Source organism: Pipistrellus kuhlii, unplaced genomic scaffold, assembly GCF_014108245.1.
Source record: "Pipistrellus kuhlii isolate mPipKuh1 unplaced genomic scaffold, mPipKuh1.p scaffold_m20_p_23, whole genome shotgun sequence".
NCBI lineage: Eukaryota > Metazoa > Chordata > Mammalia > Chiroptera > Vespertilionidae > Pipistrellus > Pipistrellus kuhlii.
Genome location: NW_023425522.1, coordinates 8874987 through 8899828, shown reverse-complemented (window position 1 = coordinate 8899828; position 24842 = coordinate 8874987). Strand labels below are relative to the sequence as shown.

Here is a 24842-nt window from a genome sequence, read left to right as displayed (position 1 = left end):
GGTGAGAGGGCTGCTGGGATGTGGCCTGGCTAGGGTTGGATGTCAAGGCTCACCTTACTTCTGGACTCTTCCCCATCCCTGCTTCCTCAGCTCTGGAGGCATCTGAAGTGCTCCTTGCGGATTCTTTTCCATCATTTTTTCCCCAAAGGTGAGTGAGTGGTCCCCGGCATGGACCCCAGAGGATGGGCCCTGTCCCCTTTCCTCTAGCCCCCTCACCACGTCCAGTCGTTCAGGAACACTCAGGCTTTGTCTTATCCCACCTTTCCCTGCAGACAAGCAACCCCACTCCATAGGCAACCAGCCCACGGGGATGAGCTACTCTGCGGATTCCAAGAACCTCTGCTTACGAGTCCCTTCCCGCTTCCATCGCTGTCCAAGCCTCCTGCTCAGGAGCCCTAAGCAGCCTGACTCCTGCACACCAGATACGAACGATGAGAAGGAATTTAGGTGGTACTGGTTAAAGCCTCAGTACGGACACGCCAGGGCTCCCATAGAGACTCCACGGGGACTGTGGAGGGAGGGCATGAAGGGAGCGAGGGAGGCCCCTCACATCACAGCCGCAAAGGCCCAAGACACCTATCTCTCCAGGCAAGGGACATCTTCCCCGTTCCCCAGGACGAGCAAGTTGAATATGGTTCCACTCTGCTTGCCCCAAGGGAATAAGACTAAGACCCCAGATTATGCTCCAGCCAAGACATGGACCCACCCTCCACCCCGACACCCTGAGCACACCCCCACCCAGGCCCAGATCCGCCTCCCAGTCCACTCCTGTGAGCACACCCCCACCCAGGCCCAGACCTGCCCCCCAGCCCAACCCCCTGAGCACAATCCCACCCAGGCCCAGACCTGCCCCCCAGCCCAACCCCCTGAGCACAATCCCACCAAGGCCCAGGCCTGCCCCCCAGTCCAACCCCCTGAGCATAACCCCACCAAGGCCCAGACCTGCCCCCCAGCCCAACCCCCTGAGCACAACCCCACCAAGGCCCAGACCCGCCCCCCAGCCCAACCCTGTGAGCACAACCCCACCCAGGCCCAGACCCGCCCCCCAGCCCAACCCTGTGAGCACAACCCCACCCAGGCCCAGACCTGCCCCCCAGCCCAACCCCCTGAGCACTACACCACCAAGGCCCAGACCTGCCCCCCAGCCCAACCCCCTGAGCACAACACCACCAAGGCCCAGACCTGCCCCCCAGCCCAACCCTCTGAGCACATCCTCACCCAGGCCCAGACCCGCCCCCCAGTGCACCTCTCTGAGAACACCCCCACCCAGGCCCAGGTCCACTCCATAGTCTGCACCCCTGAGCACACTGGCACCCAGGTCCATGGCCCTGAGCATACCTCAGCCCACACCCTGGCCCAGGACCCAGCCAAGCTTTCCTTGGATGCCTTTGGCCAGTCCCTGGACTACATACTTGAGCACCTGGCAGTCCCCACCCCAACCAGCAACCCTGCTCATCCAACCTATACCCATGCCCACAAGTTGGTCCCTCCCCCACCCTCTGCCCCAGAACCTCCTCTAACTTCTTCCCTTGCTGCTACTCCTGCCCCAGCCCCTGTTCCAAAATTTGCTTCAATCCTTGCCCCAGCACTGGTCATGGCCCCGACTACCACTCCAGTCCCTACTCATACCCCTCCCCCCACCCCTTCCTACAGCCTCACTCCTACTCCCTCTGCCCTGGCTGCCTTCAATCAAGACCTCTCCGCTGGCCATGTGTTCTATGCTGCCCCCATGGCAAAGAAGACCTTATTCTACGGGTGTCCCACCCAGAACACTGGGTACTCCAGAAGGGACTTGGGTACCTTCACCAGGCCCCAAGACAGGCAGAGACTGGTAAACTCTAGTAAAGCCGAGCAAATATTCAAGCAACTTAGTGGGGATACTGCCAACACCCCCACAGGACCTATAGTGGGTTACCTGGAGTCGGAGAATATGGGATGGAATAACTCAAATGATGCCGAAGACAAGGTCTTACAGCCCAAGACCTTCCCTTACTGCAGCTTCCATCCTTGCAATTCTGAGAGGAGAAACACAGACTCCCAGCCTCCAGCCTATCCCAAATTCCTGGTCTACTCCAAGGACGACTCACCTTCTCAACCTTGCTTTCACTCTCCCACGGGCAGTGTCCAGAATTCAAGGTGTGCTGTGCCTCCACCATACACTCTTTCTCTTCCTCTTGTTTCTCCCAGATCCTTTATTCTTCAACAACCTACCAACCACCAGGTGAAGCCCTCCACCTTAACACAAGCCCCCACCCTACCCCCAGTCTCCATACTCTCTTCCCAGTTTCCCATCCCTTCCCAGTTCTCCACCATTTCCCAACCCCCAATCCAACCCCAATCTTCTGAACTTCATGAGAGTCTAGGCCTCATCCAAGACTCTGGCCTCCAAAGAACCCCAGGCCCTTCAAAGGACTCTAAAGTTCCCAAGAACCCAGGCCTTGGTCAAGATCCAGGCCTAAAAAAGATGCCAGACCTTACCCAACATCCTCATCTCTGCAAGAGTTCAGGCCCTTCCCAGGACCCTGGCCTTCACAAGAATCCAGTTCCCCAAGAGTCTGGCCCTGAAAAGTGCCTCGGTCCGCCTCAAAATGTAGGTGTTTTTAGGAGCCCATATCTCACCCAACCCCCTGGCTTCCATAAGAACAAAGCATTTCTCCGAAATCCTGACATTCAGAGGAACTCGGGCTTTGTGCAAGAGACTGTATTGTGCAAAAATCAAGATCTCTCCCAAACAACTGGCGTCCATAACAGCCCAGGCCTTCCTCAAGATTCTGGAGGTTACAAGAGTACAGCTCATGCCCAAGATCAGAGAGTCGCTAGGAGTCTAGGCCTTACCCAAGATTCTGGCCCACAGAAGGGGTCATGCCTTGCCAAAGACTCTGAAGTAAACAAGAGCTCAGGCCAGGAATCTGGTCTCTACAAAAACCCAGGCCTTGCCCAAACCTGTGGCCTCCATAAGGGCTCAGGCCTCACCAAAGACTCGGGAGACTACAGAAACGTAGGCCTGACTAAAGATTGTGACCCCTGTGCGAATCCAGGCCTTACCCAAGCCAGTGAAGCAAAAAAGAGAGGTGGCCTCACCCAAGATGTTGGCATGTACAGGAACCCAGAACACACTCCAAACCCCAACTTCCACAGGTACGCAGGGATTCAACAAGATTCTGGCCCACAGAAGGGCCTGCGCGTTATCCAAGATGCTAGCTTCCCCGTGACTCACGGCCTTACCAAGGAATCAAGCCTCCTCCCAAATCCTGACTCGCACAAGAACCCAGGCCGTGCTCCAGGTACCAACTCTGCCCAAGTCTTGGGTCCATCTCAGACTCCAAAGTCCTCACAGCCCTTGAGGTCATTCGTGTATGAGGAGACTCCTCAGAAGAACGCGGAGCAGCACCCCCCATGGGCTCCTGACCCCGCCAGCCAGTACGCCTGCCCTTCCAAGGCCCAGGTGGTCTACAGTGACCTGCAAACCTTCTCAGAGGTGCCCGTATTGATTGAGTTACAACCATCCTCCCACCGAGTAGGTGGCCAAGACTGGGTGTACCACCCTGTGGATACAGTTCCTCCAGCCTATCAGAACTACCACCAGATGCCTGTGCCTCCAAAACCCAGCTTGAAGACTCACTGCCCGGGGGCAAGCGCCCGCGTAGGGCACGTGGTCTTCGATGCCCGCCAGAGGCCTTTCGGCGTGGGCAGAGACAAGTGTGAAGCTCTATCTCCCAGGCGCTTTAGCCAACAGGCATCCGGCAACTCACTGGAGAACACCGAGTGGGGATATCAGTGTGTCATGAGGCCCTCGGAAAAAGAGAGGACAAGGGTGCCTTAGGAATAAAGGGGCGAGAGAAATGCTCTGTGATTGCTTGAGGACATCCACCCCCAGCCCCATGGCTGACACTGGCCTCTCGCAGGGCCTGATGAGGGCTGGAACTGTACTCGCCCCTTCTCCCCCATAGCTGCAGAGCTAAACCCATGATCCCCAAGGTCCCAGAGCTGCATTTTCCAACACACTAGCCATTAGCGACCCATGGCTTTTGAAAGGTAAATGAATTAAAATTAAATAAAATTTAAAATCCCGTTTCTTTGTTTCATTATTTACATTTCAAGTGCTCATAGACATGGGTAGCTGGTGGCTACAATATTGGACAGCACAGATTTAGAACATTTTCATCATTGCAGGAAACCCTAGTAGGCAGTAATGCTTTAGAGTTTAGGGGAACTTTCTTTTCCCTGCCCCCCATCCCCATCTTCTCCAAAACGCCCACAGAGCCCAGAGAGCGCAGTTCTTTTTAGGGTGGTTCAGAGGCCACCTCTGGGGGGGAGGTAAGATGCAGGATGCCAGATGCCCGATTACCCCAGACTGTGAGGGGAGCCCAGTCTTCAGTTTTCCTGATCTGGTTTCTTGGGTCACAACCAGATGTGTGGAAACCTGTCTCCCCAGTTCCGGGCGGTGTTTGGGGCTGAGTTGCTGAGAGAGAAGAGCTCTCCCTGTCTAGTGCCCAGGGCGCCCCAGACCTGGGCTTCCCAAATTGAGCTCCCGATTCTGAGAGTCCCTTCCTGTACAGGCCTCTAGTTTTTCTAGGTGTTTCTGTTTCATTCTCTTGCCCATAGATAGTCCCCAGGGAAAAGGGTATGTAAGGAGTCCTGGTCCAGAGCGAACCCAGCAATGGAGAGGTCTGATCTGTAAGCCTGTCCATGGTTTCCTAACTAAAGTCTGTCCCATTATTCTGGCTCCCTTGTCATCCTGGACTTAAGCTCTGTCCCTGAAAGCATTGGTAACGGAAAACAATTTTCTTCCCCGTAATTTCCCTTTGCTCTGCCCCGGCCCAACGGGGAGTTTCCTCTGGATTTGATTTTCAGTCCTGATAACTCTTCTGCGTACACACCAGGGATGAGATTCCCAAGAGTTCTTCCCATCACCACACGTGTAGCTGAGGTGGGTATCATTGATATGTCCCTTCCCTGAGTCAGAAGTCCATTCCTGGGTCACCACCCGTGTGTTCCTAACACCACTTCACCGACTCCAAGGGGAGTTCCTTCCTAACACGGGTCCTGCTCAGCTCTGACCTTGGTCTCGTCTCCAAAATGAAGTTATAATTACATGGAAGGACCCTTCTGGACCTAAACAACCAGGGCTCCTCTATTCACATGGGATATACACAGAGGCCCCTATTTCTCCCCAGGCCCTGAGGTATGCCCATCACTATTGTCTGCTATTCAGATATGTCCTATAATATTACCCTTCTGCTCCAACCCCAGGGAGTGTTTGTGTGGGGCTGACCTGGGCTTGGGAACAAAACAGTGTATCTCCATAGAAACTACAACTTCAACCAGGCCCTTCGGAGGAACGGGAGAGGACGTGGGGGCTCGGGAACGCGGAACACAGACTGCAGCTCCCCGGACAGCGCGAGATCTGAAACAGCGAAAGGCGTGCAGACAGGGGCGGGGCCGGGCCCGAGCCACCTGCAGGCTTCTGGAAAGGGGCGAGGCTGGGACGCCAGGGCGTGGCCTTGCGGCAGCAGGAAGAAGTTACCTGTTGGGTTGTTCTAGCCATTTTCTTCCCAACTCTTGCAGTTACCCCTTAGAGGGAAGCCGCAGACCTGAAGCCTTTTCCGGGGGGAAATAAAGAGGTGAGGGGGGGTGGGCAGGGACGGCGGAGGGCTAGCACATTCCGGAGGAGGGGCTGAGTTAGGTGCACCGGTCCATGGGGGCGGGGCCCAGATTGTGAGAAAGGGCAAGGACAGAGGAGGTCTTTATTTGCTCGTTTTCAAGACTAAACTCACAGCCCTTTATCTGCAGACCCCTTGGCGCGCTTGGTGTGAGGCACCCTCTCGGCCTCGGAAAGAGAGAAGAGCGGAGGTGACTCTTTGGCCGGTCTAGGCTTCCTCTCGTCTGTGTTTTCCCCTAAACCGTAGAGCCGAATGGCTTCCGTGGTCTGGGGGAGTGGCCCCTGGTGGGGCCCGCCACCCCCAGCCCCAGCCCGCCCGCTCACCGACATCGATTTCTGCTCCGGAGCGCAGCTCCAGGAACTGACCCAGCTGATCCAGGAGCTGGGAGTGCAGGAGAGCTGGAGAGACGGGCCCAAGACCAGCCCAGACCTCCTGCGGGCCAAGGACTTTGTCTTTGCTCTGCTGGGTAAGTAGCCATCCCGGCTCCAGCAGCGCGCAGCCCGGCCCCGCCCCGGAGCTGCGTGTCACAGCCCCTTCTCTCCCCGCAGGTCTGGTGCACCGCCGAGACCCCCGTTTTCCGCCCCAGGCGGAGCTCTTGCTGCTCCGTGGCGGGATCCGCGAGGGCTCTGTGGATCTGGGGCCTGCGCCCCTGGGCCCCTATGCCCGGGGGCCTCACTACGACGCCGGCTTCACACTGCTGGTGCCGGTGTTTTCTCTGGAGGGCGCTGGGCAGGAGCTGCACCTGGACATGGAATCCTCTTCTGCCTGGCTCCGCCTCCCAGAGCTGATGCGCGGAACCCCGGTGCGAAAGGCCTGGCAGGACTGCCTGGGACCCCGAGTCCCAGGAGGACGTGAACCGCTGCACCGAGCCGAAAGCGAACACGGTCCCAGGGATCCCCAAAGCCCCGGGGACCGCCCGCCCCGTGACGTCACCGAGCCTGGCCTGCACGTGTCTTTGGAAAAATCGCCTAGTGACCGTCCGGGGCCCGAGTCGCCTGGGCCGGATGCAGCTGACCTTGGCGTCCCCGCATCCGCGAACAAACCGAACGGTGACGTCACTGAAGCGGCCGCGGACCGCCCGACCGCCCCGCCGTCGGAGGCCCCGGGGGCGTGGCCCACGCTGTGCCCCGCCAAGGTGGCGGCGTGGTTCTTCGCCGCGCTGGCCGAGGTCGCCGGGTCCCTGGTCCCGGTCCCCGGCGCCCCGCTCTTGGTCCACGCGGCCCGCCACGCGGGGTTCACCACCATCCTCCTGGCTACCCCGGGGCCCCCACGCCGCCTGCTGCTTTTCGACCTGATCCCCGTGGTGTCCGTGAACGGCTGGCCCGAGGGAGCCCGGAGCCACTCGTGGGCCGGCCCGCTGGCCTCCGAGGCGCCCTCCTTCTACCTGGTGCCGGGCGGGGGCGCGGAGCGGCCGGGCGCTTCCGCCTGGCAGCTGTGCTTCGCCCGCCAGGAGCTGGCGCTCAAGGCGCTCGTCCCCGCTCCGCTGCTGCAGGCGCACGCGGCGGCCCAGGCGCTGCTGCGCCCCCTGGTGGCCGGGACCCGCGCCGCGGCGCCCTACCTCCTGCGGACGCTGCTCTACTGGGCGTGCGAGCGGCTGCCCGCGCTGTACCTGGCGCGGCCGGAGAACGCGGGCGCCTGCTGCCTGGGGCTGCTGGACCAGCTGAGCCGCGCGCTCGAGGCCGGGACTCTCCCCCACTATTTCCTGAGCGGCCGGAAGCTCTGGGCCGGCGACCGCGCGGCGGCGCTGCTGGCGGCGCTGGCCCGGCTCCGTGCGGACCCTGCCCGCGCCCTGGGCGCCACCGTGGAGGAGGCCAAGACCGCGCGCAAGGGGGGCGGCTTGGCCGGGGTGGGAGGCGGGGCCCACGAAGGACTCCTACCAGCATGGAAAGCCCCGCACGTGGGAGACACTTAGCACCCTGGACCCAAAATTCCGTTCTAGAAGGCATCCCTGCGGTTCCTTGCCGTCATTCCACTCGCCTCGCGCTCCATTCCGGGGAAAGGTCTGTCCAGTCTGGCTTCTCGGCTCTCCCACATCTGTGGCCAGCATCCCTCGTGCCCTAATACAGCCTGGCAACTATCTCCCCCCAGTTCTCACGGTCTTTGGGGAGTCTATAGGAAGGTGGGAGGCAGGAGGGGGGCGGTATATTTCCTGACAACACACGGAAAGGAGAGCAGTTGGAGATGACAGACTAATTTGTTTCACACAAAGGCAATCATATTAAGGAGGCCGGATTTCGCCCCAGGCTAGATCTCAGCTCCTTGCCCCCCCCCCCCCCAACATCTTCAGTTATTACCCCACTTTCCTCATTCAGTTCTGTCCTCCCACCCTGGGCCTTGGGGTTCCTTCACTCTCTGGGTATTCACCCTTCCATTGATCTTAAGCCCAATCTTCCTCCCCACCCCCTCCCACCCCCCTTCCAGGGTTCCATTCCGTGGAGTCACCTTGGTTCCTCCTCCTCTGAACCCCGAGGTATGCGGCCTTGCCTCGGCTCCCCCTGCCTCTAAGACCATCCCACTCCCTGCCTCTAAGGAACCCCAGGGTTCCTTCGGCCCCACTGAACTCCCCTCTCCCGGCGTCCCCGCCCCCTGCCCCGCCCCCAGGCCGGCTCCCGGAGAAGCGGGAGCTGCGGTTGCCGCGGCCGCCGGAGCTTCCTGCTGTCGCCGCCGCCACTGCCACCTCCACCGCCGCCGCACTGGGTCCCGCCGCCAGGCCCGGTGCTCCGATTTCACCGGACCAGGCGCTCTGCGAGGCACCTTCACTCTTTGGGGGGCTCAGGGCGCCCGGCCAGGCGTGGAGGGAAGCTCCGTTTGCGGGGGACAGGGAGGGAGGAGCCTGGAGCCGGAGCCGGCACCATTCGTCGCGAGATCTACAAGACAGGACAGGTCGAGGGGCGTCAGGGGAAAGGGGGGTTCTCTGGGCAGTCCCAGGGAGGAGGAGGAGGAAGCCCTGTGGCAGGGATGCGCTCGGGTTTGTAGGGGACCTGTTCACATTTGGGAACTGGTGACATGAGGGCACTCCTCTCTCTGGGGGCTGGTTGGGTTGGTGGGCGTGAGGTCTAAACAGCCCCCGCTGTTCCTGAGGAAGTTAAGAGGCGGTCAGAGGAAAACACCTCCAAAACGGCTGCCCCCTTAGTATATCCGGGTGGACAGAGGGCCCTCCGACAGGAAGGGTGGATTTGGAGGTGACTTCAAACATAGTGCAGGGTAACAAGGGGAGGGAAAGGGCTCGGCAATTTGAACCCTGAGCCACTAGAAATGGGGGTGCCTTGGTGGGGGAAAAAGAGGTATTGTCTAGAGACTGAGTCTGATCACTGAACAGGAACAGCCTGGATATTCCAAGACATACTCTGGGGGGCTTTCCGTGGGGAAAAGTGGGGGATCACTTAGAGGGTGGCAGAGACACCGAAGTTGGATTCTCCCCTGACTGTTGGCAGTGCCCCAACAGGGGTGGGGTGAGTTAATATTCCCAAAGCGAAGGATCCACATCCTTTAGATTATAAAAGTGGATTTGGCAGGCGTGCAGGGGCGCTGAAATAGCGTGAAAAGATGCCTGGGGATGTTGGAACCACATAGCGGAAATTTTGACGGTTTTGACTTTGGGATAGGGTAAGTGGGGACAGAGATGCTGGAGAGCAAGGAGGGGCTAAACTTTCAGGGGGCAAACGTCCAGGGTGGGGTTACCCGAGGTCCATAGGCTTCTGGATCCAGTGGAGCTAGCGAGGGGGCCCCAGGGTGAGCGCTGGTGCTTGGGGGTGGGGGGTGCTGAGGCTCAGCCCTAAGGTCCTGTGGGTGGGGCGGCGAGCCGGGAAGGAGAGCCCAGAGCATGCCGTGGTGAGCGGGCTTCTCCGGGGGAGCCCAGCGCCCGCTGGTTTGGGGGTGTCTCCTCCCGGGGCGCCATGGCGGCGCTGGCCAGTAGCCTGATCCGGCAGAAACGGGAGGTCCGCGAGCCCGGGGGCAGCCGGCCGGTGTCGGCGCAGCGGCGCGTGTGTCCCCGCGGCACCAAGTCCCTCTGCCAGAAGCAGCTCCTCGTCCTGCTGTCCAAGGTGCGGCTGTGCGGGGGGCGGCCCGCGCGGCTGGCCCGCGGCCCCGGTGAGTGGCTGGGCGGGGTGTCCGGGGCTGGGGTCCCTCTGCCGGGAGGTGGAGATGAGGGGCTCTGAAGCATGGAGCCCGACCGAGGGAGCTCCCGGGAAGCGAGAGGGGGTGAGCCACAAAGTCTCTGCCAGTCTCTGCCTCAGTTTCCCTCCTCTTGTGCCCGTAACCCCGAGTCTCCTTGCTTTTGAGGGCAAGGGGAAGGCTGGAGGGGCTGAGTCTGGCGCCCCGAGCCTTGCGGCTCCGCTCTTTCCCCTCCCCAGCCCGCACCCCCATGGCCCTTCGCCTACGTGCAGGCTCTCGCGATCCTTTCCATCCACAGCCGAGGGGGCTGGGGGCTCCGGACGCCTGGGTCACCCCGAGAGTTTCTGCCGCGCCGGCGGCCCCGCCCCCACCCGCTCCCCGCGCCTCCACTTCTTGGCGCGGCTCCTCCCGGCCGGCCGGGCTGGCCTGGCTCCGCGCCAATCCCCCGGCTCTCCCCTGGGTGTCCTTGCAGCCACCTCGCCAAGCCGCCCCTCTGCGCGCCCTCCTCCCTGGACCTGAGCTTCCAGAACGGAGCTGGGTTCCCCCCAACACCCTCCACGGGACTCCGAGACCGGGCCCCGCGAGCGCAGGGGACCCTCTGCTGCGAGGAGCTCCGACACAGCCCGGGGCTGTGGGGGGGCCCGCATGCAGACGGGGGTCGTACCACCTACGAGGGGAGGGGGTACGCGGAAGTCGTCCGAGAGCGAGCGACCGGCGTGGAGAGCTGTGCGGGTCAGCGTGCGGTCCCCGTCCAGGTGCCACAGGCGGGGAGTCCCTCTGGCCCTGCTCCCGCCCGCTCCTGGCTCCGATAGGGTGAGCCCCCTCCGCCCTCCGCCCTCCCCCCCCGCCGCCGGCCCGCCGCATGGTACGGTCCGCAGCCCACCCTCAGAGGGGACCCTGGCGCCACGTGACCCAACCTGCCTCGCCTCCTCCCCGCCCCTCCCCCATTTCGTAGGTTTGGTACCCAACGTCCCCCACCCCAGACGGGTTACCTGGCTGAAGGGGAAAGGCTGAGCCTCAGGGAGACCTGGGCCCCCGAGCCAGCGGACTGGCAGGTACAGACAGTGGGTCAGTGTCAGCCTGGCCGGCGCTGGGCCAAAGGCGAGGCCCGTGCCAAGCGAGCAGCAGCAGCAGCAGGTGCTGAGTCAGCGTCAGGCCCAGACCCACCTCCGCTCTTGAGGGCGCCCCTACCCTGTGGTCACCTTGCTGCCCCCCCACATTTGCAGACACAATGGCACTTCAGCAGCCCTGCCTGTCTCCCTCTAGCTTTTTGATATATTTCTCCCCTTCCTCCTCCCCTCTTCTGGGTGAGCTGTAGAGTAGGAATTAATCCATTTCAATAAATTTCAATAAATTAAACTGAAAGCTGGCTAAGGTTAGAGGAAGCAGAAGGAACACACACCTCAGCATCCTCCAGAATCCAGGAGAGGTGAGAGAGCTTTCCTGGAGGGTCAGAAAGTTGGGGCCGTGGTCCTCTATTCCTTCCCTCCTCTCTCCCTTCTCTTTTCTCCTCTGATCCCACCGAGTGTGGGAATGTTTCTGGGAACAGAAATGTCATTTCTAAAGATTAATGTCTCTTTCTCTAGAGCCTCAACTCAGAGGCGTCGTCACCAAACTGTTCTGCCGCCAGGGCTTCTACCTCCAGGCAAACCCCGACGGGAGCATCCAGGGAACCCCAGAGGACACCAGCTCTTTCAGTGAGAGGGAAGCCACCCGGGGCGGGAAGGGGGAGAGTGGGGCCAGGAGACTAGGGCAGTCCCATTCCCGCTGGGTTTCTGTTGTTTTCAGTCTGCCTCTTTGACTCCCAAGGGAGGAAGTGAAGCTAGGATGGGGGGAGCTCAGATGGGGGTTCAAGGCCTGGGGTACTGATTCCCCCTCTCTCCCTCCCCAGCCCACTTTAATCTGATCCCCGTGGGGCTCCGAGTGGTCACCATCCAGAGTGCCAAGCTGGGTCACTACATGGCCATGAATGCCGAGGGGCTGCTCTACAGCTCGGTGAGAGTGGCTTGGGGTGTGGAGTCCCCAGCTACAGCTTTCTCAACTTCAGCCCTTTTCCAGTCAGGGCTCCCGCTCACTCCCGCACCTGCTGGCGTCCTGTCATCACTGCCCTCTCCAGAGCATCTCTTGGGTCCCTCTAACCCTACTCTCCCATAGCCCTCCAGATACCCCCAGGCTTCTTAAATGTCCACCTCTCTCAGCCTTTTAGGGCCCCTATTTTTCATCCCACCCCATCCAGGCTTCATTATTACTCCCTGCCCCAGAGTCGTTCAGAACAGGGACTGGTCAGGGGCTGGGAAGAGAGTGGAGAGAAGGTATCTTCTCATTCCAGAGTCTAGTTCCCAACCCACAGGGGCCTACCAGACTCTTCCTCGTCCCTGCTCTCTCCCACTCCCCACATGGATCAGAAGGTGGCCCTCCCAGCCTGGAATGTACGGGTTATACTCTGGCTTGTTCTTCCCAGCGCTCCCTTCTGTCCAGTGATGTGTCTCTCTGTCTCTCTGTCTGTGTGTGCCTTCCTGGGTCTTGTCTCCTCAGCAACATTTCACAGCTGAGTGTCGCTTTAAGGAGTGTGTCTTTGAGAATTATTATGTCCTGTACGCCTCTGCTCTCTACCGTCAGTGCCGTTCTGGCCGGGCCTGGTACCTAGGCTTGGACAAAGAGGGCCGAGTCATGAAGGGAAATCGGGTCAAGAAGACCAAGGCAGCTGCCCACTTTGTGCCCAAGCTCCTGGAGGGTGAGTATGGACTGGAGAAAATAGGGGCCATGTAGGAGGTATTTTTTAAAAATATATATTTTATTGATTTTTTTTACAGAGAGGAAGAGAGAAGGATAGAGAGTTAGAAACATCGATGAGAGAGAGTCACTGATCAGCTGCCTCTTGCACACCCCCCACTGGTGATGTGCCCACAACCAAGGTACATGCCCTTTGACCGGAATCGAACCTGGGACCTTTCAGTCCGCAGGCCAACGCTCTATCCACTGAGCCAAACCGGTCTCGGCGTGGGAGGGTATTGACCTTGACATGGACATTCAGTGCCATGCATTTCAGGAGCTACAAGTGTGAGGAGGACCAAGCCAGGAAGGCTTTGGTCTTTGGGGGTTTGGGGAGTTCTCCTCCTATGGGCTTGGGGTTCTCAGAGGATGAATATAGGGGAAGGGAGCCCTTTCAGAGGTCTGATTCTGTGCCTAATTCTCCTTCCTGCTCCTCTCTCCCCCTCTCACAGTGGCCATGTACCGGGAGCCTTCTCTCCACAGTGTCCCTGACACTTCTCCTTCCAGTCCCCCTGCCCCCTGAAGTGTAGACCCTGGGCTGGACTCTCCTGCCCTTGCACCGGTCTAGCCACCGCCACAGCCTGTCTCCCAGCCCTGCTCCCGGACCTGCTCTCACCCCAGCTGCCATCCTCACGCCCTGAGCAGCCGGGTCCCACCAGGTGCTCTTCCCCGAGGGAGCCGAGGAACCGCTGCAAACCTGAGATGCTTGGGCCTTAGAGGTGGACGTTTGAAAACGGTCCTGGCTGATCACTTCCTTCCTCCCACACGTACACCCCCTGCAAAGCCTTTTCCTAAGATGGCACCGGGGATTCCAAACAGAACAGGACTGCAGCACTCCCCTCCCCAGGCTCAGCCAGCTCCTGGAGCCCCTTCGTGGCCTTGGAGTCATGGATTTATAGATCTCCCGGAGCTCCGGATGAGTGTCCTTTCCCAACTCCACCTGCTGCCTTGTTCTGAACAGGTTCTGCGACACCAGGCACCTCAGCAGGGCCATTTCTGCACTAAGACTCTGTCCACCGGCTTCCTCAACCCAGACAGACCTCGGGCTTCCACGCAGAGAGGCAGGATGTGAGCCCTGCCAGCTCTTGGCCTTGGCCTGAATTGGGGCCAGTCTCAGATTACTACAGGTTTAACTTTTTTTTTTTTTTTAATCCCAGAGACACCCTATACTAGAGCATGGTGTTCTGGACACATATTGGAGCCATACTTCCTTCTAAATCTCAGCTCTAGAATATAGACCACGATGACTCCCCACCCTTCCCTCCAGGATGGAACTGGGGCCTATACAGCCATCTTATTACTCTAGACCCATTCTCTAGTGAAATCTAGTAAGGATGAGTTCTGGAAAGGACCCAACTGTTATTCAAAAAGAACTAAGTCCTGGATGAATTAAGAGCTACTTCTTGTTTTACTTAGATAATTTTCTAAAAGTCATACTCTTCCTCCTAGAGTAGGGGTGTCGAACTCAATCAGAGAAGGGGCCAAAATCTAAAATCCAGCCTAAATCTCGGGCCGAATGGTTTACTGAACAGTCATAAACTGTCATTGTGATGGAAACGCAGCGGAGTGCAGTGATGACAGTGCGGTGCGGGCCACATTGCAAGGCCTGGCGGGATGGATTTGGCCCGCGGGCCTTGTGTTTAACACATGTGTCCTAGAGAATGCTAACCTTATTTTTACATGCAGTTTAGGTCAGCTGGGGGCCAGGGAAATAAATCTGAAGAAGGGCTGAGGAGTTCTAGAAGGAAACCCTGGCTTGTGGGGGAGCTAGGATGGGGAAGGGGTCAAAATCATGACATAATTGGACCTGTGCCTGGGTTTGGGGGACATGAACACTTCACTACCTCCTTCCAGATCCCTTCCAACGCTGAGGGCATTAGGGTAATGGGTCTAGAATAAAAAGAACAGATATGACATAGACCTTACAGTATCCAGATGATGTAGAATTGTGCACCTGAAACCTGTATAATTTGGTTAACTAGTGTCACCCCAATGATAATAAAAATCATTATATAGACTTCACCATCCCACGGAAGATATCCCAGTTCACCACGCTCCCCTAAGTCGGGCCAAGGAGGGTGAGGGCCTCTCTTGGGTTGCAAACCTTATGTAACTCCAGAGCGTCTAACTGAATAGAACTTGCTTTACTTTACAGCTTATAACCTCAGCTGTGTTTTAGGTACCTAAAAAGAGCCTGGCTAGATTCTTCTGAAAACAAAACAAAACAAAAAAAACAACAAACAAAAAGCCACGGAGAGCTGGGGGCAGGCCTGGAAAAGATCAGGAACCTACCAGTGAATTAGGGGGTGGGCTCTGGGCAGGGAGGCCCTCAGGGAGGGCGGGAGAGGCAGGTCGCTTTTCCTCAGGCTCTTTCTACTTCTAGCTTGTTGCTAGAGGGGTTGATGCTTCTCTCACCCACAGAGACCCCGTCCAGGCCCTGCCCGTGTCCTGGCTCTGCTCCCGGGGGACCAGGTTCCACTCCCTGCATTCCCACATAAAGAAGATTTGTACAACGGATGTGTTGTCTGTGATCAGTGGGTGGCGGGCTCTGGCAGTTGCTCGGGGCGGGATCAAGTCCCAGGGGCGGGGCGGGGCGGGTGGGCTGGCGGCTGCCCCCCAACAACAGGTGCACATTCTCGGGCGCCTCGTCACTTCCCCTGCGCTGGCCCTCCCGGTGCTCACTGAGCGGACTCCCTGACCGCGGCCGGCCGGGCCATGGCCGCAGGGGCGCTGCTGCTGCTGCTGCTGGGGGCTCTGGGGGCGCCGTTCGCCCCGGGTAAGTCTGGGCTTCTTCCCAGGGCCGGGGACGGGCCAGAGGTCACGGCCGGGCACCACGGCTTCATGGGCGCTGTCGTCCAGGCGCCCGCGGCTCGGAGGCAGAGGGCCGGCTCCGGGAGAAACTTTTCTCGGACTATGACAGCTCGGTGCGGCCGGCGCGGGAGCTCGGGGAGCGCGTCGGGGTCAGCGTCGGCCTCCGGCTGGCGCAGCTCATCAGCCTGGTGAGGACGCGGAGGTCAGGCTGGGCGCGGGGCCGGCGGGCCACCGGCGGGGCCGGACCCAGGGCCCGGGGGCGGGCCGAGGCCGAGAGATGGACGGGTCGCCGGCAGAGACAGGGTCCAAACCGGCGTGAATGCCGGAGGGGCAGAGCCGGGGACGTGACGGACCGGCCTTTGGACGCAGATGAAGGGAACTGGGGCCGCTGCGCTGGCTGGGAGGCGGGCCTGGAGGCTGGTCACAGGCGGGGGCGGGGCTTGGGGCTGGATCCGTCAATCAGCAGCAGCGGGCGGGGATGCAGGGTCTGGAGCTGTGGGTGGGCCCTGCGGGGGAGGCATTACTGACAGCTCAGACCGCAGGAAGTTTGGGAGGTAGAGGCGGGGCTTGGGCCCAAGAGGGTGGGACTCAAAAAAAAAAAAGGGGGGGGGCGGGGAGTTTCCAGAGAGCTAGACCGCCGAACCCCCTCCCTTATCTCCACTTATATCACCTCTATCTTTTACACGTTTCCCTTCTAGAACGAGAAGGACGAGGAGATGACCACAAAGGTGTACTTAGACCTGGTACGGAGGACCCCCGGGATGGGAAATGGTGTCCCGCAGCCTTTACCAATGTCCTCGAATGTCCGGCCCAGTCAAAAATAATTTTTTTCACCATGAACTACAATAAAAAAAACACACACATGTATAACGGAAACAGAAGGGTCGGGAAACTATGCCATCTTTATTGCAGGAGTTGTACTTCATGCTTTTTTTTCATTCTATTTAAATATATATATATTATTGATTTCAGAGAGGAAGGGAGAGGGAGATATAGAAACATCAATAATGAGAGCGAATCATTGATTGGCTGCCTGCTGCACGCCCCCCACTGGGGATCGAGCCCGCAACCCAGGCATGAGCCCTTGGTCGGAATCGAACTGGGACCTTTCAGTCCGCAGGCTGACGCTCTATCCATTGAGCAAAACCAGCTAGGGCTCACTCTAATTTTTTTGAACTATTTTGGGGCCCTTAATTTGACTCCTGACCCACTAACAGGTCTCCAACTGCAGTTTGAAAACCACCGTAGTGCAGCGTCTTGGTAGTTATAGACTAAAACATTGGGCCCCGTTGCGAGGGAGGGGAATTAGCTGCTGGAGTCCGAGCCTGTGCAGGTGGAGCCAGAACCAGAACTCCCGGCCTCCAGGATCTCCGCCCCCCTCCCCCGCTCCACCCTCCCCCGCTGCCCCCCACCCGGGCCCTCACCGCGCTTCCTTCGGATCCTCCAAGTCCCCTCCCAGCCGCAGTCCCTCGGCCCCCCGGGCCTCTGCTTTCCTAGGAGTGGAAGGACTACAGGCTGAGCTGGGACCCCGCCGACTACGAAGGCATCGATTTGCTCCGCATCACCGCTGCATCCGTGTGGCTCCCGGACGTGGTGCTGCTGAACAAGTAGGGTCTTTCCAAGACTGGGGTGGGCGAGGCCCCTGGGGGGAGGGGGGACCGGAGGGAGGAGCTTGATCCCACCTGAGCAGATTCCTCCCGCAGCAACGACGGGAATTTTGGCGTCGCGCTGGACATTAACGTCGTGGTGGCCTCCGATGGCTCGGTGCGCTGGCAGCCCCCTGGCAACTACCGCAGCAGCTGCAGCATCCAGGTCTCTGGGCCCCACCCGGAGACTCAGGGCGCTCCTAGAAACCCTCCGTCTCCTCAGCTCTCCTGACCCGTACCCCTCCGCCATGATGGCCCTCACATTTCTCCTGATTTTCCATTGTTTCAGTGCTTCCTTTCACTGACTTCCAGTCCTCCTCAGTAACTCCCCTCCTGGGCCCATGCCTCCCCTAATAACCTTCCAATTCCTTTGTGATCCCCACTTCCCTGTGACCTCTCCTGGCCCTCAGCTTCCTGGTGCTCCATATTCCACGACCCCTATCTGCCCTGTGATCTCTCTAACTCCCCCAGCGCTGACCAGGTCTCTGCCAGCTCTAGTGACTCCTCCTCCCATGCAGGTCACCTACTTTCCCTTTGACTGGCAGAACTGCACCATGGTGTTCCGTTCCTATAGCTACGACAGCTCCGAGGTCAGCCTGCACACTGGCGCGGGTCCAGATGGGCAGGACCGGCAGGAAGTGTACATTCATGAAGGGACCTTCATCGGTGAGTGGGCCTGGCTCCCACTTCCATGGCTTCTATGGCTTCCGGTTTCTAACAGGCTGATAAGTATGCTCCATCCCCCATGCCCAAACAAACCTGTGGTGTCAGCAAGAGAGGTATGACTGTCTACATTTTGCAAATATGGGAATTAAGACTTACTTCAGTTTATTGATGCTGGGCTGTCCAGCCCAGCGGTCACAGCGAGCCCCTCAGCGCATCAGCCTCCTCTGCTCTGGAATGTGGTAGAGCCAGCCACATCCGCGCCAACAAGGACCAGGTCCCACATCTGTGTCCCCTTCTCCCGTTCTTCTTCCCCTTCGCCAAGAGAATAGCCAATGGGAGATCATCCACAAGCCTTCTCGGCTCATCCCGCCTCCAGGGGATCCCAGGGGCTCGGGGGAAGGACAGCACGAAGAAGTCACCTTCTACCTCATCATTCGCCGGAAGCCTCTCTTCTACCTGGTCAATGTCATTGCGCCCTGCATCCTCATTACCCTCCTGGCCATCTTCGTCTTCTACCTGCCGCCAGACGCAGGTGAGGGAGAAGCAGCCCCAGCACTGGGTTGTTGTTTGGTGTGTGTGTGTGTGTGTGTGTGTGTGTGTGTGTGTGTATTGATTTCCGAGAGGAAGGGAGAGGGATAGGGGGATAGAATCATCAATGATGAGAGAGAATCGTTGACCAGCTTCCTCCTGCACACCCCCTACTGGAGGTCGAGCCCAAAACCCAGGTATGCGCCCTAGGTATGTGCCCTGACTGGAATCGAACCTCGCCCTCTTGGTTCAGGGTTGACACTCAACCACTGAGCCACACTGGTCAGGCCCAGCCTCATTTTTAGCAGTAGCTCAGCTTCTTCCTCTCCACCTTTATTTATTTTTTTATTTTTAAATATATTTTATTGATTTTTTTGCAGAGAGGAAGGGAGAGAGATAGAGAGCTATTGATGAGAGAGAAACATCGACCAGCTGCCTCCTGCACACCCCCCACCGGGGATGTGCCCGCAACCAATGTAGTACATGCCCTTGACCGGAATTGAACCCAGGACCTTTCAGTCCGCAGACCGACGCTCTACCACTGAGCCAAACAGGCTTTGGCTTCCTCTCCACCTTTAATCCAGGCAAGGTTTTTCTGTCGAGTCAAGCCACCACAGACTGTGCTTCAGTGATCTCCCTCAGGTTTTCTTCAACCAGAGCCTGTTTTTCTGGATCCAGATTTTTCCTCTGGCCTCAGGCTCTGTCTGTCTTCTGCTGCTCACTGCTTTTCACCCATAAATCCTGAATACTCAGAATGCTGGTATCTCATCCTGCAAACCTCTACCCCTCCGGCCAACAACCTCCCAGACTTAGACAACTCTCCTTTTCCCTGTCCTCATTTTTTGTATCCTCCTTCCCTCATTTTTTAGACACCTACTAGTTTCTCTCCCTCTCTCTCTTTTTATTTCTTTAAATATATATATATATATATATATAGATTTCAGAAAGAAAGGGACGGGGAGAGAGATATTAGAAACATTAATGATAAGAATCATTGGCCAAAGCCAGTTTGGCTCAATGGATAGAGCGTCAGCCTGCAGACTGAAGGGTCCCGGGTTTGATTCCAGTCAAGGGCATGTACCTTGGTTGTGGGCACATCCCTAATAGGGGGTGTGCAGGAGGCAGCTGATCAATGTCTTATCTCTCATCAATGTTTCTAACTCTCTATCCCTCTCTCTTCCTCTCTGTGAAAAATCAATAAAAATATATTTAAAAAAAAAGAAAAAAAAGAATCATTGAACGGCTGCCTCTTGTATGCCCCCTCCTGGGGGTCCTGTCGCAACACAAGCATGTGCCCTTGACTGGAATAGAACCTGGGACCTTTCAGTCCACAGGCCGACGCTCTATTCACTGAGCCAAACCAGCTAGGGCTCTCTCTCTCTCTCTCCTTTTTTTAAAAATATCTTTATTTTCAGAGAGAGAGGGGAAGGGAGAAGGATAGAGGGAAAGAAACATCATGGATCGGCTGCCTCCTGCATGCCCCCTACTGGGGATTGAGCCTGCAACCCAGGAGTGGGCCCTGATGGGAAATCTAACCAGTGACCTCTTGTTCCTGGGCGACTACTCTTTAAAAAAAAGAAAAAAATTTTTTAATTGATTTCAGAGAGGAAGGGAGAGGGAGAGAGAGACATGACTTCATGTTTCATAGGTCAACGTTCAACCACTGAGCCACGCCCACTGGGCCGCCTACTAGTCTCTTAAACTCCTATTTCTCTTGGCAGTAACAGCCAACCTTTCTCTAGGCGGCAGCATAATGAAGTAAAAGTAACCTTGTGCGAATTCCTTCATCTCCATGTGTCTCCAGTTTCTTAATCTAGAAATGAGGACAATGGTTTTTCCTACAGAATAGGATTATTTTGAGGATACCCAGTAAATTCTAGGTAACTGGTGGTGTTGTCTTTGCTATTTTTGAGCACTTGCTGTAAGGTAATCAGTACTTACCTCAGAGTTGTTGTAAAGGTTAGAATTCAGTTAATCTGTGTAACATATTAATCAAACTGTGACCTCCTGGTTTATAGGTTGACACTCAACCACTGAGCCACGCTGCCATGCGGGCAGGGCCTGATTTACATTTTAACTGGCCAATGCTGCTCAGTTGGTTGGGCATCATCTTGTGCACCCAAAGATTGCTGGCTCAATTCCAGGTCAGAACGCATGCCCAGGCTGTGGGTTCCATCCCCAGTAGGGGGTGTACAGAAGGCGGCCAATCAATGTTATTCTCTCTCTCACCCCTTTCCTCTCTCTCTAAAAGTCAATAAAAATTATTTAATCAAAAAAAGATCAATTTGGCTGCTCTCTTTAGAACAGAGAAAGGGAGGAGCAAAGGATAAAGCAAAGAGGAGGTCCTTATGATAGCTCAGCCCTGAGGTAATGGTGGTTTATACTCCATGAGTGTTAGGGGTGGATGTGATAAGCCATCAGTTTCAGGATTTATTCTGAAAATAGAGCCATTAGGATTTGCTATGGATCAGATGTGGGATGAGAGAGAGGAGAGAGCTGAGAATGACTGAAAGGGTTTTGGCCTGAGCCACAGGAACGATGAAGTTGTTATTTATGAAATGGGGAAGACTGTGGGAGGAGTTGGTGATGAGGGAATTGGGTTTTAGACATGTTAAGTTTGAGATGTCTGGATATCCAAGCGGAGAGGTTAAGTTGGCAGGTGAATAAGTTTATGGGAATAAGTCCAGGCTGGAAGTATAAATGAAGGAATCATTTGTATGCAGTTGGTCCTTCCAAAAGTCTGTCCTTGAGTGGGCTGGAAACACAGTCACCAATTATGCCATGGGGATTGTCTTCTGGCAAAGCCTAATTCTTCTGCCTTCCCCTCTGCCCCCCAAGGAGAGAAGATGGGGCTCTCAATCTTTGCCCTGTTGACTCTTACTGTGTTCCTGCTGCTGCTGGCAGACAAAGTGCCTGAGACCTCGCTGGCTGTCCCCATCATTATTAAGTACCTCATGTTTACCATGGTCCTCGTCACCTTCTCAGTCATCCTTAGCGTTGTTGTTCTCAACCTGCACCATCGCTCACCTCACACCCACCAGATGCCCTTTTGGGTCCGTCAGGTAAGAAAATTCCCCCTCTAGCTCGTATGAACTCTTAATCTTAATATTTGGCTTTTTGTCCAGGTATGACTTTTCCCTCCTACCACTTCAGCCTTCCCTTTCACAGGCCTGCTGGGTGTCCAAACATTGCACCATTACATTTACCCTTCTATCATTACCATTTCATAGGTCCCATACTCTCATCATCAATACAGCCCTGCCAGGGTCCCAGGGACACATTCTCAGGGTAGAAGCCTCCTAACCTTCCTCTCCAGTCAGGATCGCTCCAGTCCACTCAAGAATTCAGAAGGCTGTGCGGTTGCATTTCCCTGTCTGTGTAGCTCTGGGGCACATATGCGCACATGCTTAGAAACGGGCATGTGGCGTGGGGGTGGCTGGCTGTTTCCCTTTTGGTCTAAAAGCATGAGAGCCCCCTCCAACACGCCTCTTCTTCCACTCTGCAGATCTTTATCCACAAGCTCCCTCTGTACCTGGGACTGAAGAGGCCCAAATCTGAGAGAGACCAGAAGCCGGAGCCACCTCCTGTAGCCCTCAGGGAGCCTCCGGGAAGTGGCTGGGGTCGGGGAACAGATGAATATTTCATCCGGAAACCACCGAATGATTTTCTCTTCCCCAAACCCAACAGGTAGAGCCTGCTCAGAGAGGGGGAACTACAATTTCCAGAAGACTGTGCGGGGGCGGGCGGTCTGAGCTCCCCAAAGATGCTGAGCATCACGGGAGTTGTAGTGTCCCTCCTGCTGCCCCCTTTGCTGAAAGGTGGCAACTACGCCATGGAGATGGGAGGAATTAGGGGCGGCTGGCGAAGTCCTGCCGCCGGCCGGGAAAGCCTGAGAGCGGTGGAAAAGGGGCAGGATGCTGGGGCGGGGGCTGGAGCCAGAACGCAGCCTGTGTCTTGGCACCGGGGACCCGATCCAGCGGTCCCGCGTCCTCCAGGTTCCAGCCTGAATTGTCTGCCCTGGATCTACGGCGATTTATCGACGGCCCCAGCCGGGCCGCGGGCCTGCCCGCCGAGTTGCGGGAGGTCGTCTCCTCCATCAGTTACATCGCCCGGCAGCTGCAGGAGCAGGAGGACCACGACGCGGTGAGTCCAGCCAGGGTGGGACAGGCAAAGCCTCGCCTCCACCCACAAGCGCAGGCTCCGCCTCTAAGACGTTTTCATTTCTGATTGGAAGCTTTCCTCACTTGGTCCCACCCCCTGCTTTCCAACTGGTTCTTTTTTTTCTTTTCTTTAAATCCCACTGGTTCTTCGCTGTCACCAACCGCTGGTTTCACAGCCTGCCCCTCTCTCAGAGCTGCTGTAGGAGGACCAGGCCGGGTGCAGGGACCTGGGGGGCGGCCCTCCCCGGGGCTCAGGGACAGTTTTCTCTGCTTACCCCCAGTTGAAGGAAGACTGGCAGTTTGTGGCCATGGTAGTGGACCGCCTCTTCCTGTGGACCTTCATCATCTGCACGAGTGTCGGGACCCTCGTCATCTTCCTGGACGCCACATACCACTTGCCCCCGCCCGACCCCTTTCCTTAGGACCTAGAGCACAGACCCAAGTCCTCGGCCAGCTGAGTTGAGAGTTTGGTCCTATCCCTTCCTGCCTCTTAGCTCCTTTCCTAGGGATCCAGTCATGTCATTTTGTTTCCAGGGAAAACCCAAGTGGGACTGGGCATACGGAAGCCTTGAGCCCACCAGAGATGCAATATCAGCTTATTTACCCCTTGGCTTCTTAAAGAAACTCCTTTGACTATCAACACCCAGGGTTCCAGTAAAAAGGAACAAAAAAACAAGACTGTAAGCCTTATGAGTGCAGGAACTGTGTCTTGGATCCCAGCACCTAGCCCATGTCCTGCTTAACAGTTGTTGAATAAATAGGAAACTTTTTTTCTGGAAAGAAATACAACAATTAATAGCACTTACATTTGCATGTTGGGACTAGTGGTCATTTTTGTTTTTAGCATTCTGTAACGTAATATGTTTTGAAATAAGTATTATCTTTAAGATAAGGGGGGAAAAGGTTATTTCTAAAAGGATGTATTTGTAATGAGAAAAAGCGCACTTAAAAAAATCTTCCAGTTCCAGCTACGGTGCTTTAACTTTGGACAAGCTACTAAACTGCTCTGAGTTTCTAAATCTTACAGTGGAGCTAATAATAGTATCTGCCCCGTACTCTAAGGATCATAGGAGAATAGAGGCCTGATACGCAAAATTCGTGCAACAGTAGGCCTTCCTTCTCCCTGGCACAGCCCCAGCTTCATCCAGAAGGTCATCCTGAAGGACGCTGGTCTGATTAGCATATTATGCTTTTATTATTATAGATGGGAACAAAAGCACTATGTAGTGTGTATCAGAGGTTGTAAACTTGTGTCTTGTTTGGTCCATGGTATTGGCTTGAATAATTCTTTTTTTTTTTTTATCCTCACCCGAGGATATTTTTCCATTGATTTTTAGAGAGAGTGGAAGAGAGAGGGAAAGACAGAGAGAAATGTCAATGTTAGAGAAACACAACTGACTGCCTCCTGTGCACACGCCCCCAACCAAGGCCGGGGCCTGGGGGGCGGGGAGCCTGCAACCAAGGTCCGTGCCCTTGACTGGAATTGAATTCGGAACCCTTTGGTCCGCAGGCCAATGCTCTATCCACTGAGCCAAAGCAGCTAGGGCTTGGCCTGAATGATTGTAAATTTGGATTAGTTAGCTAATTTTAAAATTTGGGTATTTCACAGAGAAACTTGGATTTCTGGCTCCTCTTGAAAAATGTTTAAAAAACCTATAGTAACACCGGGCCTGATTCCCCTGTTGGCAGCAACCTGCTAGAGCTCATAGTGGTTGCCCACTCTGATCAGTTCCTCAAAGCTCCCGCCCACCTGACCAGCTTCACTCATTTTACTTACCCATCCCTCTGTGACACTAGACAAAATACAGGAAGGGCACGGGGGACAGGAGTGGAAGCCAATGGGAGGACAGGAGTGGAAGCCAATGGGAGGACAGGAGTGGAAGCCAATGGGAGGACAGGAGTGGAAGCCAATGGGAGGACAGGAGTGGAAGCCAATGGGAGGACAGGAGTGGAAGCCAATGGGAGGACAGGAGTGGAAAAAAGAAAGGTGGTTGTCTCTCACAGTCATCCCATATTTTGGGCCTGTTTCCTTTCAATTTGGAGAAAGGGTTACACCTGATTGAAGGCAGTGCCTTTCTGGGACATGAGGACCTTGTGCCCAGCAGGTTGTGTGAACTGAACTGAGTTGAATGTTTCTGCCTGGAGGTCAGACCACAGTCAGCTGGAGCCTCGTAGGCTGCTGCAATTACAGTGACACACCTCACACCTACTCGGTTGCTGTCCTAAGAGAACGGCTACAGCTCCCCAGGATCCCTGTGGGACGAGGCCAGCATGCCCGTCCAGCCAGCCCCACCAACCGCACAAAGAATCGCACCTGGCATCCCACTGCGGAGCACAGTTTGTTTGTCTTGTTGGTTTATTGGCCTAGAGAGTTGGACACACACACAAATGCGGAGATAAATATTGGTCAATTTCTCTAAATCTGGGTCCTCGCTACATATAGAACTATTCTGCAGAATTCTAAGTCTCGCGTGCTGTGGCAC

At 56.5% G+C, this 24842-nt stretch overlaps 3 protein-coding genes across 6 annotated transcripts; all 3 read left to right on the top strand.

Annotated features, from left to right (window-relative positions):
- The first annotated feature begins 5522 nt into the window (after positions 1 to 5522).
- TMEM102 (transmembrane protein 102) lies at positions 5523 to 8770 on the top strand. Its single transcript, XM_036452057.2, has 2 exons — positions 5523 to 6129; positions 6212 to 8770. The coding sequence occupies exons 1-2, from the start codon at positions 5916 to 5918 to the stop codon at positions 7573 to 7575; spliced, it is 1578 nt and encodes a 525-aa protein (XP_036307950.1). The 5' UTR covers positions 5523 to 5915; the 3' UTR covers positions 7576 to 8770.
- A 309-nt stretch (positions 8771 to 9079) lies between these two features.
- FGF11 (fibroblast growth factor 11) lies at positions 9080 to 13175 on the top strand. Of its 4 annotated transcripts, none has more exons than XM_036452064.2 (5): positions 9080 to 9752; positions 11363 to 11473; positions 11668 to 11771; positions 12396 to 12510; positions 13001 to 13175. In XM_036452064.2, exons 1-5 carry the CDS (start codon positions 9560 to 9562, stop codon positions 13069 to 13071), a joined length of 594 nt encoding a protein of 197 aa, XP_036307957.1. In that variant the 5' UTR covers positions 9080 to 9559; the 3' UTR covers positions 13072 to 13175. The 4 variants fall into 4 exon arrangements, with proteins under 4 accessions (XP_036307957.1, XP_036307956.1, XP_045442526.1 ...); XM_036452063.2 differs by having other exon boundaries at positions 12312 to 12510; XM_045586570.1 differs by having other exon boundaries at positions 9610 to 10589; positions 10732 to 11473; positions 12312 to 12510.
- Positions 13176 to 15174: 1999 nt separating this feature from the next.
- On the top strand, positions 15175 to 24217 carry CHRNB1 (cholinergic receptor nicotinic beta 1 subunit). The gene is made up of 11 exons (XM_036452309.2): positions 15175 to 15324; positions 15408 to 15547; positions 16058 to 16102; positions 16857 to 16966; positions 17063 to 17171; positions 17524 to 17671; positions 17994 to 18203; positions 21038 to 21261; positions 21705 to 21886; positions 22195 to 22342; positions 22641 to 24217. Exons 1-11 carry the CDS (start codon positions 15264 to 15266, stop codon positions 22779 to 22781), a joined length of 1518 nt encoding a protein of 505 aa, XP_036308202.1. The 5' UTR covers positions 15175 to 15263; the 3' UTR covers positions 22782 to 24217.
- The last annotated feature ends 625 nt before the right edge of the window (positions 24218 to 24842 follow it).